This window comes from Brugia malayi (genome assembly GCF_000002995.4).
Source record: "Brugia malayi strain FR3 genome assembly, contig: Bm_v4_Chr1_scaffold_001, whole genome shotgun sequence".
Lineage (NCBI taxonomy): Eukaryota > Metazoa > Nematoda > Chromadorea > Rhabditida > Onchocercidae > Brugia > Brugia malayi.
Genome location: NW_025062475.1, coordinates 5,205,873 through 5,221,796, shown reverse-complemented (window position 1 = coordinate 5,221,796; position 15,924 = coordinate 5,205,873). Strand labels below are relative to the sequence as shown.

The 15,924-nt window shown below is 26.2% G+C and overlaps 2 protein-coding genes across 2 annotated transcripts; both read right to left on the bottom strand.

Moving 5' to 3' along the window:
- Window positions 1–594: 594 nt before the first annotated feature.
- Window positions 595–4,789, bottom strand: Bm7936 (Uncharacterized protein; the record flags this gene model as incomplete). The annotated part of the gene is made up of 9 exons (XM_001893115.2): window positions 595–793; window positions 1,177–1,355; window positions 1,727–1,851; window positions 2,049–2,255; window positions 2,451–2,557; window positions 2,967–3,106; window positions 3,488–3,583; window positions 4,127–4,385; window positions 4,620–4,789. The coding sequence occupies 9 exons, from the start codon at window positions 4,787–4,789 to the stop codon at window positions 595–597; spliced, it is 1,482 nt and encodes a 493-aa protein (XP_001893150.2).
- A 1,866-nt stretch (window positions 4,790–6,655) lies between these two features.
- Bm16892 (Uncharacterized protein) lies at window positions 6,656–9,675 on the bottom strand (the record flags this gene model as incomplete). Its single annotated transcript, XM_001893114.2, has 3 exons — window positions 6,656–6,856; window positions 8,596–8,761; window positions 9,542–9,675. 3 exons carry the CDS (start codon window positions 9,673–9,675, stop codon window positions 6,656–6,658), a joined length of 501 nt encoding a protein of 166 aa, XP_001893149.1.
- Between the last annotated feature and the right edge of the window lie 6,249 nt (window positions 9,676–15,924).

Below are 15,924 nucleotides of genomic sequence, written 5' to 3'. Positions count from 1 at the left end.
CTGGGAAATCCCTGAAATTGAAGAGATGTTTTATACATAAACAAAATAACAGTTTTGATCATCGACACTTTCTGTGATCAAAAAGATACGGAGTTAGACTTGCACAGATGCCTCAAATACGTCTTGGAAATTCCCAAAGCCGGCACAGAGGAATTCCTGAATCAAGAAACGATATGTCTAAGACACAAACAAAGTATTATTTCTGATCATTGAAATTACCGCTAATCAGCAAGATATGGAATTAGAATTGTATAGATGCCTCCAGTTCAAAATGATCTGGAATAATGATGCAAATTTCAAAATATTTTAAAATTAAGTATATAAAAATAATCAGCCATATTGTTGAACATGAGTTCATAAAAAAAGGATTATTGGAACACTCAGATTAGTGCCACACAACATTCGCCATATTCAACAGCAAAAAAAAAAACGGAATCAACATTAGTTAAAATATATTTAAAAAAAAAAAATCTGCAACAGAAACTAAAAACAATTTACAATGAAAAATAACAGCTGAAAAATATAAACGATAAAGCTACCCTCATCACGATGCAATCCTGATGAAAAAAATAAAAAAATATGCAATCACTGAAATTAATCATTTTCCATATCAACCTGCGGGTTTCTTTCAACATAAAATGCTCCCTCACGACGGTACATTTTCAGCTTCATCATATCTTCTAGTGAAATTATTGAATCTGAGCTATCGATAAGTTTGCAAATGACATCATACTTGCACTGTTTACCTTCAGCATTTCTTTCAGTATTCCGATTTAAGATAGCTACCATAAAGCTGTAAAATTTGTAATACATATCATAAAAGTTTGAATTTCCAAGTGTTAATCATTATGAGAGTCAGAAACTTTTCGCAGAGCAACGCACTGAATTTATGATAAATGAAGCGAGACGCCCTGAATTTTTTTTACATCTTTACAACTCTAGCTTAGCTAATCAGTGACCATGTTTTTAACAATACCATGATTCAACTTCAATAATTTTATATACATAAGATGAACCTACATGATATCATGATGTTCCAAACACTGAATTTTACTGAAAATCAATTATGCAGACAGTATAGTCTAAACGATTTCATAAGTGCCAGAAATCAATTCATAAAAGCCGGTTCTAGCATCACTTGCAGTGATATAGATTCGAAGTTAATAAAATACAAACCCGGCACCGAAATAAAATATGCGAATTGCCCATTTATGGTCGAAAAGTGTCAAAAGTAGTCGTAGAGATGATATTCGAATATCATTAAAAGGCTTGCTGAGATAAGAAATTATAACTGACGGAAAATTTTCACCGAGCCAGTTGAACCACTTCTGTGCGACTGCATCTGCATCGGCATCCTTCAAATATAGATAATTCGTTTGGGGTATTTGAAATTTTTTTCTTACTTGAATTCAGTATTTTTGTTTGCATCTTTTAATCGTACATTATATCAACAAATTACGATTATATAAAACGAAAAGTCTGAAGAAAATTGTAGGATAAAACTTATTAGGAAGCAGTTTTAATAATCGGTAATGAAATATTTTTTCAACGTGTCTGTTGAAAAAATGAGTATTAGGGGGTTCCCAAACTATTTTATTAACGATTAATAATGGCCAACAACAAAGCTTCCATACCGAAAAAAAAACTTAACATTCTTACCAAATATTTCAAATTTTATATAGTTCAAATTCGGAAAATTAATCTTAATGAACAAATGTAGCATTACCTCAACCTCATCTTTGACTTCTAACATCATTGATAAGGCACTGATATGTCGTACTCGCAAATCGAGTGGTCCAGTTGCAATAGCTACACCAAATGCATTCATTGCTCTTCTCATGTCACACTGCGCTAGAAGTGAAATAAAGATTTAAGGTTAGATTACAAAAACCTGATAAATTTCTGTCTGGATCTTAGTTAACTATTCAACTTATCGAAAGATAGAAGTCGATTATTTAATTTCCGAACAGAAAAAAATTTTTTTTCTAACCAGTAGAAAAACTTTTCAGAACAAAAACAAAGTATCTATTTCTAAAGCAAAACTTTACTACAATTATTATGCTGTCTATCCAGAAATTTCTTAGCACGATCGGTTGACCCCACAGCGGCCAGCGTATCAAAAGCAAGTAGACGTAATGAAGCATCCAATCGATCAAAATGATAAATCAAATCTAACAGTGAATCCAGAAATTTCGGAAACTGAGACAGACACTCCACACTGGCCACAGAAAGATGTCCAAAAAACTTGATAAGAGCTGCAAAAAAGATAATCAGATGGAAATTGTATAAAAAATTGGTTAAAATAAAGACATTTCCATATTTCAGCTCGTCGAATCTACTACCATTCTCTTTATTATTCATATTTCAGAATTGAGATTTTAAAGCTGAAGTTTGGAGAAAAAATACAACATTAATCGTAAACGTATATGTCAAAGACGAATCGTGCATACCAGGATAAAGAAAACCTGCATCCGGCTGTTCCATGCATTGAACAAACAATCTGTTAAGGTGGTCAACTATGCCTGTCGTTAATAAATATTTTGCAGTTGATATTTTCCTGAAGAAAAAGTTTACTACATTTAAATAGACCGGACACAAACAGGAAAAGAATAGAAAGATCTCTTTTTGCATCAAAATCGAAAATTTTTTTGAGAAGCCGAGTCAATCACATAACAATCTCTCCATTTTTAATGGGTTAGAAATAATAAAAGAAGTCTGAGCTGGTAATATCAAGAAAACAAAACAGATGTTTTCATAAGTGAAGAGACCATATTTTACCAAAAATATGAGGCGCTGTGAGTAACACCATGATTTAAATGATCCGTCAGTAATGGATCATTTAAGTGGATAGCATGAGTATTGTATCATTGAGAAACCAGTGGATTCATTCAACAAAGCAACACGGAGCTGAAGCCTTTCGTTAACACAAATTTTTACGTCTCTTTTTTAATAAGCAAGAAACTAACTGGGAAGCACCATCGGCAAACATTTCCACAGCATTGATTTGAATTAAAATATCATTTGATTCAAGTTCTTCCGCTAATCGACTGATCAGATTTCCGATTTTATGCAAATCGTTTCCTTCCTTCATCGCCAAAGTTGTAACCTATAATGAATGAGTGAGCAATTAAAATTTTAAACATCTGAAAAGAAAAAGCTCGAGTATTTAACACATTTTTACAACATTGGTGATGACATGAAATAGTGGCAAAGATTTTTTTTTAAAAAAAATTAACTATAACATGAAATAGTGACAAAAAAACTAAGCTTCGCAAACGATGGAGCCGTTTTATAACTTCCACAACAAATGGTGCGTTTATTGATAGTACCACTCCACAACAGAATAGATTCAATGTTACTAATGAAGAACTGCTCAATTTGTCTCAAAAAACGTCTCAAAAAGCGTTTTATGAAAATTTTACAAATTTTTTATTACAATTTTCGAATTTCTATAATATAAAATACTTCAACATTGCAAAAAAAGGACCTGGTGTATTCGAAATCGAACTTCAGCACGATTTGAATTTAGTTGATTCAACAATTCATCTTGCACCAATTTTAGTGAAGCGAAGCGTGTCAAAAGCTGAAAAATACTTTCTATAGAAATCTAAAAAAATAGCAAAATATACTGGATTAAAATGAATAGTTGCGTGACTAACATCGTAAGCTTCTTACTTAAAACCCATGTATGAGCTGTCTACAAAATCATGTGAACACAATTCTAAAGTTTTTCAATGATTTTAACTTACCGAAATGCAAAATAATCATAAAATCACTAAGATATCACTCTTCAGTCATTTATGTGCCTTATAGGCTAAACGCGCTTAGCATAAATGAGTCACCAATCGCATTAACACCAACATATCAAAACACAAACATGTGGTAAATAGCCTTGAAACGAACCTAGCACCTTCAAAGTTATTGTGTTTCCTGCTTGTATTCTCTCACTTGTATAATTTATGCGGTATAAATATTGAACAAAACTTTAGGAATTCTGGAAACTCTGATAAATTTTCATAAGTCCTATAATATACAATTGTTGTTTTCATTATCTAAACGTGTAAAGGTTCAAAAGAAGTTCCTATTTTTTTGTTTCTTTTGAAAAAAAAAGTCGAAATAAACATACAACAGCTATCGATCCAGCGCAATCGAAATCACAAACTCGTCGCGCAAATGCAATTGTTACAGCAATATGTGAATTGGAAAGCATTTCATCGACTTCGTCAATATGTCGTATGTAATAATCGACAAGCACATCGACAACTTTTGGATGGCTATTGTTTATTCCATTCAAGACCAGGATTTGGTGTTTCTCAGTTAAAGAAACTATACCAACAGTATCAAGAATACAAATGATCAAATCTTTCAAATCCGGAAATGCATCCCTAAAAATATTTCCAATATTTCGAAACTACATAAAAATATACCAATATCTATCCATAGCAGGCAGTATTAGTTATTTTGACACCATAACAGTCGATAAGGAATTTTCAATTTATGCCTAACAACCACCAAAAAAAAAAGACGATCTACTAGCAAACACTATTTTATGTCGGGAAACTTAGCGTAAAAGTTTTTACAGAAACACATGCACGAAAAACTTAGCTACACAAACGTACCAGTCAATATGCTCAACATTATGAGAAAGCAGCTTCTGCAGCATTTCGATAGCCTTCACTTCTGTACGTTCTGCTAGCAGATGCTGCTTCATATCGTAAAATGTATCAATGTCATATGCTGTATCATTTGTCGGTGAATCGGCAATGTTTTCAATGTTACTATCTCGCATGTTGTCTATAATTTGTTTCTCTATTAGATATTATTTTTGATAATCAACCAAATATATTTTGAAACAAATGATATTATCACTAAGATTAATACTCAGAACTGAAAGTATGGGTACTACTACTACTACCCAAAGGAAATGAGAAGAAACTATCCGAATATTTGAAGCAAATCCAAACGAGAAACGAAGACCAAGACAAAAAAGTAAAAAAAAAAAAAAAAAAAAGAAACAATACAAGGAGTAACAGAAATGAAAAATTTCACTTGATCACTCAGTGTGCAAAATAAAAATGAAACTAATCCATCTGAAACATACCTTTTCTATCATTAGTAAATTCCTTTACTTCCTAATAAAATCCCTCCAACTGCCTAACGTAAATGCACTTTAAACAATATTCTCAATCCCTACTGTCTCTTTACTTTTCATACATCCTCATTCTAACCTTTTAACACGTCCACAATCGAATTGAATCCATCTTCCCCGCCAAGCATTAAATGGTAGAAGAGACAAGCTAACAGAAATAAACCCTTACTTATTTATCTGTCACTTGTAAATTTATACAGTCTATCATCCACTCTCTCAATCACTTTCATACAACTTTTAAATTCCATAAATCTCTACCCATCTTCAACCAACACATTCTCTCTCCCGCCCATAACAGTAAACACGTCATCCATCGATCAAACCAATCATGAATCAAACCTGAAAGATAGAAACCACCTACGCGATATGAAAAAATTTTCCAGTCGCGCTACGAAATATCAAGCATCTCAATGGAGTTATAAAAATTTTCAATTCTAGTTCAGTTTCAAGTTCGTTCTATATGGCCTAACTATTTTTTTTTATAAGGTCCAAAGTGTGAAATAATTACTAATTGAATAACAGTTACGAACAATTTCTCAGTTATGAACAATGCATCGTAAAGCGTTAATTATGATCTTAATAATTTGTTGATATTTATTACATTATATCACAGATTACAACACCATAAATTGGTTAAAACTTAGTTTTAAAGCAACCAAACAACAAAACATTATAATACGCAAAAAATGAAATGCTTTCTCAAAAAAAAGTAAAAAAAACACACCAAATAGTTTATTTAGAATAAAATTAGAAATGCAGTTGAGAAGAAAAAGTTCTCCAATTAAGCAAAATAAATAATTTTGATAAAATCCGTAGAATCTTTTCTTTCTTTTTAAATAGAAAAAGCGCATGTATATATTTCTTTTTTAGTGGTTATTTTTATTAACATAAATGTTTTTTTAGTTTTCTTCATCCAAATTATTTAATTACAGTTATTTTTATTTTTTTTCTTTATTTTTTCTGTCATATTTTTTGCTATGTCTATGCTAAAGTTCGTTTAATATTGCTAAAATTTCTTTTTTTTTAAAAAAAAATAAATTTGCCTGAAATTTTATGGGTTGAAATTGAAAACATAAATGGAAGCATAAGACTTCAGGTAAAATATTTATCTCATTATCTTTTTTATTTTCTTCTTATGAACCAGCTATATTAAGTACATTAAGAAAAATGTGTAAAATAAAAAATGTATGACAAAAAGTTTTTTCCTTTTTAGCCAATAATTTTTGGATTATATATATATATATATTAAAAATGGAAAGTGAAAAGGATCTAAATGAAAATTGAAATTTTACTTGATGCTCACTTTGAGTCCTTTCATACAGATTTGTATGAGGAAGAAATTGAAATGTGAAGAGATTTGTGATAAAAAAATAAAATTTTGAAATGCAAGCACTTTCAAATTTATCACAGCATTTATCATACTTTATGCCGCATCATATCATAATTCATTTGATTCAAAACAAATAGAATAAAGAGATGAAATTACTTTTTTTTTAAAATGAAGTTTCACTTGAAGTTACAGTTTATACGAGCGAACATTTCTTCAACAAGACTACGTAGCAAGAATTGCAGTAACAATGTGATAGCACTTAAAATGATTAAAATACTGTGATAGGTGATAGATGATGAATTCCAATCGGTAAATGTTTGTAGCAGTGATAACGGGAAATACATCACTTCGAAAAAACTGATTAATGCCATAAGAAGCTGAAATAAAAATTTTATTTAAATTAAAATCTTTTATTAGTATTAACAGGCAAGAAAAATGGAGAAAAAAGCAAAGGAAAGAAAAATTGAATTATCATATCGTTGTTATGAATGGCATTTATAAATTTTTTTCATTTGTTATTAAAGTGCGATTATATTTTTTTTATAGAAGAAAAATTATAATTTATAACAGCAATCATTTTTCTTAAGTAAATTATTCATTAAATAGTGTATTAAATGTTATAATTAATGGTGACGTTACTCTCTATAACAATATCTGAGAGCATTTGTTTTACTTTTTTTAGAAGAAGAAAAATGTAATTTAAATTTAACAGTATGAAATTATAACAGCATGGAATAGAATTTATATTTTAATATAACACTATGGAATAAAATATCTCTTAAGTTAAATTGCTACACAAACGAGATAATGCATAAATCGTTAAATATATTAATTAAATTAATAAGAGCAAAGTAAAGAACTAATAATAGTATTTCAAATAATGTCATTATTTCGGTGATTTCAATATGTATATTTTTTCTTTGAATTGAAAATAAAAAATTTTGCCGCCTACATTGAATTTTTACAAATTACAATCAGAAACTTGAATTTGAATAGTTTTTTGTTTTAATAAAGTTTGGTAACTAAAATTACATCGTTAAAGGTTGTGTGTAATTTTTCTTTTCATATGCAACTAAATTTTGCAGCAACTTCATGGAAATTTTAAAGTTACTTTAATTGGAATGCAATAAATCTAAATTTTCCTCGCTAATTAAAATTTTGTGATACTATTTAAAAACATAAATTTGAAACATCTGGCCATAAATAAAGTGATACTACTGAAAAAAAGAAAAAAAAATTAAAACATCTGGTGACAAATAAATTAGTCATGCTAATAGAGTTATCGATTTCATCCTGTTTTTTCTTTCCTAAATTTTTTTAAATTAATAAAATAGCACTGCTTCATGAAACTACTCTTTTTTTTCCACTATTTTTTTTACTATTTTCCAATTATTTTTTATCAACACTCACGCTTAAATCTCATTAAAAATTATTCAATTTAGGGAGTAGCAAATTTGCTAACTATTTCTCTTTTTCAAATATAAATTATATTTTTTGAAAACAAAAAAAAATTGAAAAAATAAGTACATTTGTTAAAATTTTTAATAGAATTTTGATTTCTTCTTCTTTTTTCGTTCTTTTGCTTTTCATTTTGATACTGCATCTAATTTTTTTCTTTTTTTAATCATTATTTACTTCAATAAGAGCGTAATTTTAGCGTAATATAATTTGCTGCTTTTACTTTTTTGCTTCTTTTCTTTCATTATGACTAGTGAAGGCATTAAATACGAGTTAAAACTACGCCTTCCTTTTTTTAAGCCTATCTAGAAAAAAATTAAAGCTATGAAATTTTAAATTACGAAAATGTTGGAAATTGTGCCATTAATTGATTTACAAGAATATAAAAAAAAAGTCTCACTGATTATAAATGCATTAAATATAAATTAATTATTACAAAATAATAAACCAAAAAATGAATAAATAAACAATAAAGTAAATAATAACAAATCGAAGATGGTATAATAAACAAAAAAAAGTAAATATGTTTATAATGATTTCATTGTATGAGCATAATATTGCATAAAGAACATTATCGATTAGTTTCATAGATTATCAGCAATCAATATATGATTGAGATCGGAAATAAATGAGTGGATGAATGAATAAATGAACCTACCATACTTAACAAATATCCGTGAAAGAATGAATCATACATTGAACCAAATATTCGTTCCCAAATACGAAGTAATAGGAATATGATAGCAATACTACAGCAAAACACTGATAAAGAGATAAGGATGGAATTAACGACTGTATGTGGAAGATAAGTGTACATGAATAAACTGAAATAAAATTTTGATAAATCTGTCAAATTCTGTTCAAAAAAAAAAACAATGATTGAAATGTGAAAATTGGAATTTTTGACATTTAAATCCAATTTATAATAAATTAATGATATATTGAAAGGAAAAAAAGGAAGAAAAAGCTTATTGGATTATAAATATCAATCAGAAATCTAGTGATATAACTTCAATACTAATTTATAGGCGATATTGTGAGGATTTTTGAAGAAACAATCTCAAATGGAAAAAGTTTAGGATGATATTGTAGTGTCAAAAAAAGAAGACAAAAGTTGAAATTATCTTTTTTATGTATTAATCTGCATAAATGCTTAAAAAAAAAAACTTTTTGCCTCTTCAATGCAATTATTTAAAAAAATTTTTCATTTTTTTTTTTGACAAAACTTATCAAACTGATGAAAATAATGAAATTATAATAGTATTTATTGTACAAGATTTAAAAAAAAAAATTGAAATTTAAAATTTTACTAATAGTTTTATCAATAAAAGTGTTTAAAATTGAATTGATTTTTTATTATCTTTTGCAAAATTAATGCTTAATGAAAGTTTATGTTGAGTGAACTAACTGAGTGCTTTAAAATCTGACACAAGTGAATTTAATTTGCCTGTAATTTATTTAGTAAATAATAAAATGAAACAAAATACGCAAACTCAGAATGGCTTTAATCTAAATGGAAAAATAATTGGTTAGTGTTGAAATATTGAAAATGATTTTTTATTTTTCTTTCTTTTTTGAATAAATTTGTTATTGGCTGAATTAACCTGGATGTTAATGTTAGACTAATTTGCGCAAAGGTACAAAGAATGGTGGCGGAATATAATGTTAAACCACAAATTGCAAAAATGCCGTTGCCATCATCATTTCCGCTGTTATATGGTAATGAATGTTTTTCCATATCTGAAAGTATGCAAAAAAGAAACATAAAAACAAGGAACTACAAAACTTAATTAAAATTGCAATTAATTAAAATTTAAATTTAAATTCGTATAAGGTTAAAATTTCTGATAAGTGACTAGTTCACTCAAAAGATTGCCAACAAAATTGTTGAATTAATATCATTCTTTTTTTGCGATACTATAATATCATAGATAATTTGTGATGTTTAAATGTTATCAAAAAAAAAAAAAGAAAAATTTATTGTATGTGTGATAATATTCTAACATCTTAAATCATCACTGTTATTACAGCATATGCAAGAAAAGAAAAGGTGAAATTATTTATGGTATATATTAAATTTTATCACTCAGTGCTGCTACTATTGCAACAAATTCGTCGTTTTACAAAATATATTAAAAATTTTAAATTGGTAAAAGTCGAAATAAACAAAAGAACGAAAAAAGCAAAAGAACAAATCAGTTAAAATTTCTAGTGGGCCAAAAGATTGAAATAAATAATAAATTAAAATAAAGGAATAAGAATTAAAGAAAGTAAAAATTTTCATAAAATTGATAGAAATTTCATATGCCTATAAGTATACACATATGTATGTAATGATATATGTTAAAGTGAAACACAAAATCATTGTTCATTTCTGTATGAGAAACTAATACAACTAATTACTTCATTCAACCATATGAACAAAAAAAGAAGTAAGGACTTGAAAAGGATGGATGCTCTTGTTTTAAAGAAGGCCTTAAGGAAGGCTGAATGAAGAAAGGAGGAAGACCTTTTGAAAAATGCATGTGAAAGAGAAGAATAACGAATGTTAGTTAATATGCTTCTTTTTTAACTTAACAAATAATATTAAGTTTAAATAATAAGAATGTTGATAATAATGACAATTAGTAATGATAATGATAATAATAATAATAATAATAAAGTCAAAATTCTAATTTGTTGTTTTTAATCGAAATCACACCTTTTTCGAAAATGGAAAAATAGAAATTAAATTTGGAAATGATTGATTGATTCATTTATGCCTCTTTTTTTAACAATAATTGTTATATTTTGCTGTTAATAACTATCATTAAATAAACAGCTGTTGCACAAATTTTGATTTTTTCAGAAAAAGAGCTAAAATCCAAAATAAAAGAAAAGAATAAAGAAAAAAAGAAAAGAAAAATCAATTGAAATGAAGCATATTTGAATTCTGTGTATGAAATGTTGACATTTTGTCTTTTCATTTGACATTTTGAATTCCTCACCAAATCCTGAAAAAAACCAAAAAAATAAAAACCAATAGGTAAAAATAAAAATCAACAAATATATATTAAAACATCAAAACAAGACAAAAAACCATTATATACTCTAAATTTTCTTCGCTTCAAAAGAAGTGAAATTAATTTTGATTTTTTTGAAAATTTAAAAAAAAAAAAGAAAATATATCAAAATTTAATTATGAATAAAATAAGGTGGATTAACATTAAAATCAATTCTTACATATAACAAATGATTAAAGTAAAAGTTAATAATTATATCATCTTACAATTAATAATTTAAAGGAATGACAAGTAAAATGGAATGAAACAGAAAAGCGGGCTGTGAGGGTTAAATAGCTATGTTTTAATTTTAAACTATTAAAAATATTTCAAGATGGCATGCGTGTGTGTATGTGTGTGCATGTGTGTGTGTGTGTGTGTGTGTGTGTATGGATAAGTTAGAATTAGCCATTTTGTATATTTGTGGCTCATTAGAAAATATTCATTTATATAGTAAATGAATTGCGATTATCAAATGAATGGAAAATTTAATTTCAATTGATGGTCGTTTGTGCGTAATGCGTTGCGTTTTTTCTTCATTTTTTTTTTTTTTTTTTTTTGATTTTCTTTTTTTTTATAACTTTAAAAAAAAAAAATGTTTCTTTGACTTGTTAATTGCGGTAGTATTGAAAAGGTAGCAAACTGAAATTGTTATTCATATACTTTCTAATTTTTTTTTTTTTTTTTTTGATGAATATGCAGAAATATGAAATTGACTCAAACATATCATTTTCATTTCAGTGATAAAAACAAAATAAGATAATCATTGTAAATGTAAAATTAAAAAATAAAATGAAAAAGAAAAAAAAAACGTACTCTCAAAGTCGAAATCTCACATTTATTCGTTTCATCTGATAAATTTTTCAACGATTAAAAGTTTAGGGATTGTAAAAAAAAGAAAATGAAATGAAAAAAAAACTACTACTTTCAAATAATAATCAATAAAAGTGAGTATATATCCATTTAATTTGCTTCAGTCATATTTACTAATTATTTTGACTGTAGAAAACGAAATCAAAATTTGGATGCAATATTGTTCATTTTTTTTTGCCCAATATTGATGCAACTGAATATCAAATAAGTATTTTCATAATTTATTCTTCAAAATTTTTATTAAACAAATCTATCGTAATTAACAGTAATGAAATTAACAAATGGAAGAAGTTAATATTTTATTTTTTGGTCTCAATAATCAATAAAATAAACAAAATATTCTGTAAATGTTTCGAATAATCTTTAACATTTAAATGTTATATATTTTTTTTTTAGAATCATGTTTTTCTACTATCATATTAAAAAGATAAATTCAAAAAAAAAGAAATTGGAAAAAGCTCTATCAGTCAGATTATTTAATAGAAAATTTTATTTTCTCTCTTACTTCTATTTAAAAAACAATTTATTCCTTTTTTATTTACAGTTCAATTACTTTACAACTTTTCATACTATCCTTTTCCTCTACTTTTTTTTCCTAGAAAAATAAAAGTTTGAATAATACGGCTATAACACATTTTTAAAATTGCGAGGAAAATAGACACATACGAAATTAATTTTAGAACTTGATGTGCAAAATTAATTAACCCAACTAAATGCATGAAATTTTCAAAAGAAAAAAAAAAGAACTTAAAAGATGTCCCAACAAAAATTGAAGCAATTTTTGACAATTAAGAAACATCATTGTTTTTTTTTTTTTTTTGCTATGAACAATTTTTTTTCTTTCTTTAATCAGAAAAATCTGATTGGCTTCTTTAAGAGAACTAAAAATGGTAGGATTACTGTAATGCATTGATTTAATTTTGCATAAAAAAAAAGCAAACAAAAAAAGATTTAGAAAATAATATTAGAATTAGAACTTGTCAGTGTTAATTTTACGAGCATAAAATTCCTATTTAAAATTAAATTAGCAATAGTTCGAATTATTTTAATGATATTCAATTTTTGACTTTAATACCAAAAGCTTTGTTATTTAAGGCTTTAATACCGAAATTTCAATGCTACTGAAAAAGATGGTTTACGTAAATAAACCTATTACCGAAAAGATATTGTTACACGTTTTTTAATTATTTATAAAAGTTTTTTAATATATTTAACATATAAATTTCATTAAACATTGTCTATTCACTGCTATCATCCATTTATCAGTTTATTAACACTTATTTATTTATTCTTATAATTTTTATATACTGACAATATGTTTTGTATGTTTTATAAAATGAGTTATCTTTTTAAGAGTTATTTCGACGAAAAGTGATATGTGAGATATGACAACCTATTATTAATGATTATTTTTAGGAGTATTCTGAAGGAAAAAACTCATAATCCTATTTTAAAGCACAAATATTGCGATGTTTTGAAATTAATTTTGATAAAAAAAGCTCGTCAGTTTTTTTGATTTTTGATTGTCTTCAATTTAAATTATTTATTTAAGTTAGTTAAATGAAACTAGAAGAATCGAGGAATGACGGGAAAATGAGAATATATGGTGACACTCGAATCAGTCGTTGACAATAAATCTTTTTTTTGTTTTGCTTTTAAAATCACTTTTTCTCAAGATTTTCTTTTGCTTTTCATGACCTTTACTGAAGATATAATAGGATTGATTGCCAATCAATGAATTATTTTAGTCGCAAATTTGAATAAAAAGCTTAATTAAAATTTCTAATTATTGTTTATTTTACGATAGCATAAGAATTCTAAAAATTTCAATTTCTGCAATACGCTAATGTTCTAAAGTTTGCTATTAAATAATAATCATTTGACGAAATTAGTTTCAAAATTATTAAATACATATTATCAGGAACAGATATTACAAGAAAATGGTCCATTATAACGAACAGATTAAGCCAGAATAGGTGATAATATTATATATAATAGTAATAGTAGTAATAAATAATAATAGTTAGTAATAATAATAATAATTAGTAATAATAAATGATAATAATGACAATAACAATAAGAATATTAATATCAATAATAATATAATAATAAGTAATAAAGCAGTAATAATAATAATAATAATAAATCTTTGAAACCAAAAATCAAAAGTTTTTTAACTCATGACATTTGTTCAGCAACTAAATTGTAATAGGCCGTGATCGATTATTTCAGATAATAGAATTTCTCCGGCATTCATGAAATTTTACTTCTTCATCCTTTCAGCATCCTTGAGATTACACCTTATCATCATTGTTATCATGATAATCAGCAAGCATTAAAATGAATACTGATAAATCAGTTTTGAATTATTTTGGTAAAAAATATTTCACCGTTACACGAAATCATCTACCATTCACTAATGGTTACAAAATGCTCAGTGATTGATTATGGCAGTTTATTTTTCACACTTTTCTTGAAAACAATCAAATTTGCAAAGATTATTGATGACACATCCTTTCAAAACAAATGCATACACATTTGTTACGCTATGAGTGCAGTTGTCATTGAAATAGTATGCTAATATCATCACTATATGATTTGCCTGATTATCAAAATTATGATTATTATTGCTGTTATTATCATTGTTATTATTACTATTATTATTTTCATTGTCATTATTATTATTATTATTATTATTATTATTATTATTATTATTATTATTATTATTATTATTATTATTATTACTATTAGATTTTCGGATGCGAACAAACAAATTTTTTTTTGAAGCGAAAATTCTTTCTTAGTTCGGTTTTCGATATTTTAAATTGCTTGTTTTAACAATTCTAACAAGCTATAATTTCCAGTGCTGGGTTGAGTGAAACTCTCAAGCATATATTTTACTAATCCATAATATTATCGTGTTTGTACAATGTAAATATTGCAGTATACTTCTATTAAATTCAAAAATAGCTAAGTTACAGTAACAACTTTATTTAAGTAAATTATCCACTAATCCTATCGTAATTATAGATCCTTTCTTAATCTCACCGAGAAAGGATAATAATGAATCAATTAATTAATTGTAAAGTAAAGAAGTAAATTAAAAAAAAATTGAATGTGATTTGATAAAAAAAGTTCAATTGAATTGATAACAAAATTAAAGCAAAACTTTTGAAAAATAGCAGATTCGAATACTTTTTTCTCCAAAAATTTAGATGAAACTATTGAACTTTTCGAACTTTTGAAAAAAATAAGTAGTGGAAATAATGAGAAAATTTGAGAAATATATAAAAGTATCAATAAGCAAATGTCTTTTTTTTTTCTACATTCTTCAATAATTTTCAGTCTATTTCAGAAAAAAGAAAAAAAAGGCAAAATGAAAAATATGAAATCAAAAAAAAAAGACAAGAATGATTTGAAGGTACATATTTTGTTTTTTTTTTTTATATAAAGCGAAAATTTTGACAAAAAGAGAAGCCGACAAAATAATGTTAAAGAAGAAATGATCAACATGGGATTAATTTAATTCACATTTGAAGGATCATTTTCCACTTTTTTCGTTTTGTCTTCTTCATTTTTAGAACACTCATAAATGATAGCAGACCAGTTATAAGATTAAAGCGTAATTGTCAAGGGAAAGTTTATTTTAAGAAGCAGTGAATGGTGAAGAAAAGAAAAAAGTCAACAAAGTGATGAAGAACATTTCAATATTTATTAGCTTATTATGTATTATTTATTCTATTATAAGTAATTTTTTTTAATGAATGGCTACTTGCAAAATATTCATGTTTATATATTCACGCCATTTTTTTTTTCAAAAATTTACTTCATTATGCAGGAAAAATTGAAAAAATCTCTGTTTTATCTGAATTAAACAAGAAATTAGGTCAGATAACAAAGAATAAAAAAAAAATTTGGAAAACTACAGTTTAATTTAAAACGAAATTATATTTAAAATTTTTCATAAAGAAATTTTAAAACTCCTTTAAATGGTCAGGAAACAATTACGCTATCTTAGCGTAGTATTTGTTGGTTAATTTTTAATTACAAATTAAATAATTTCAATTTATTTA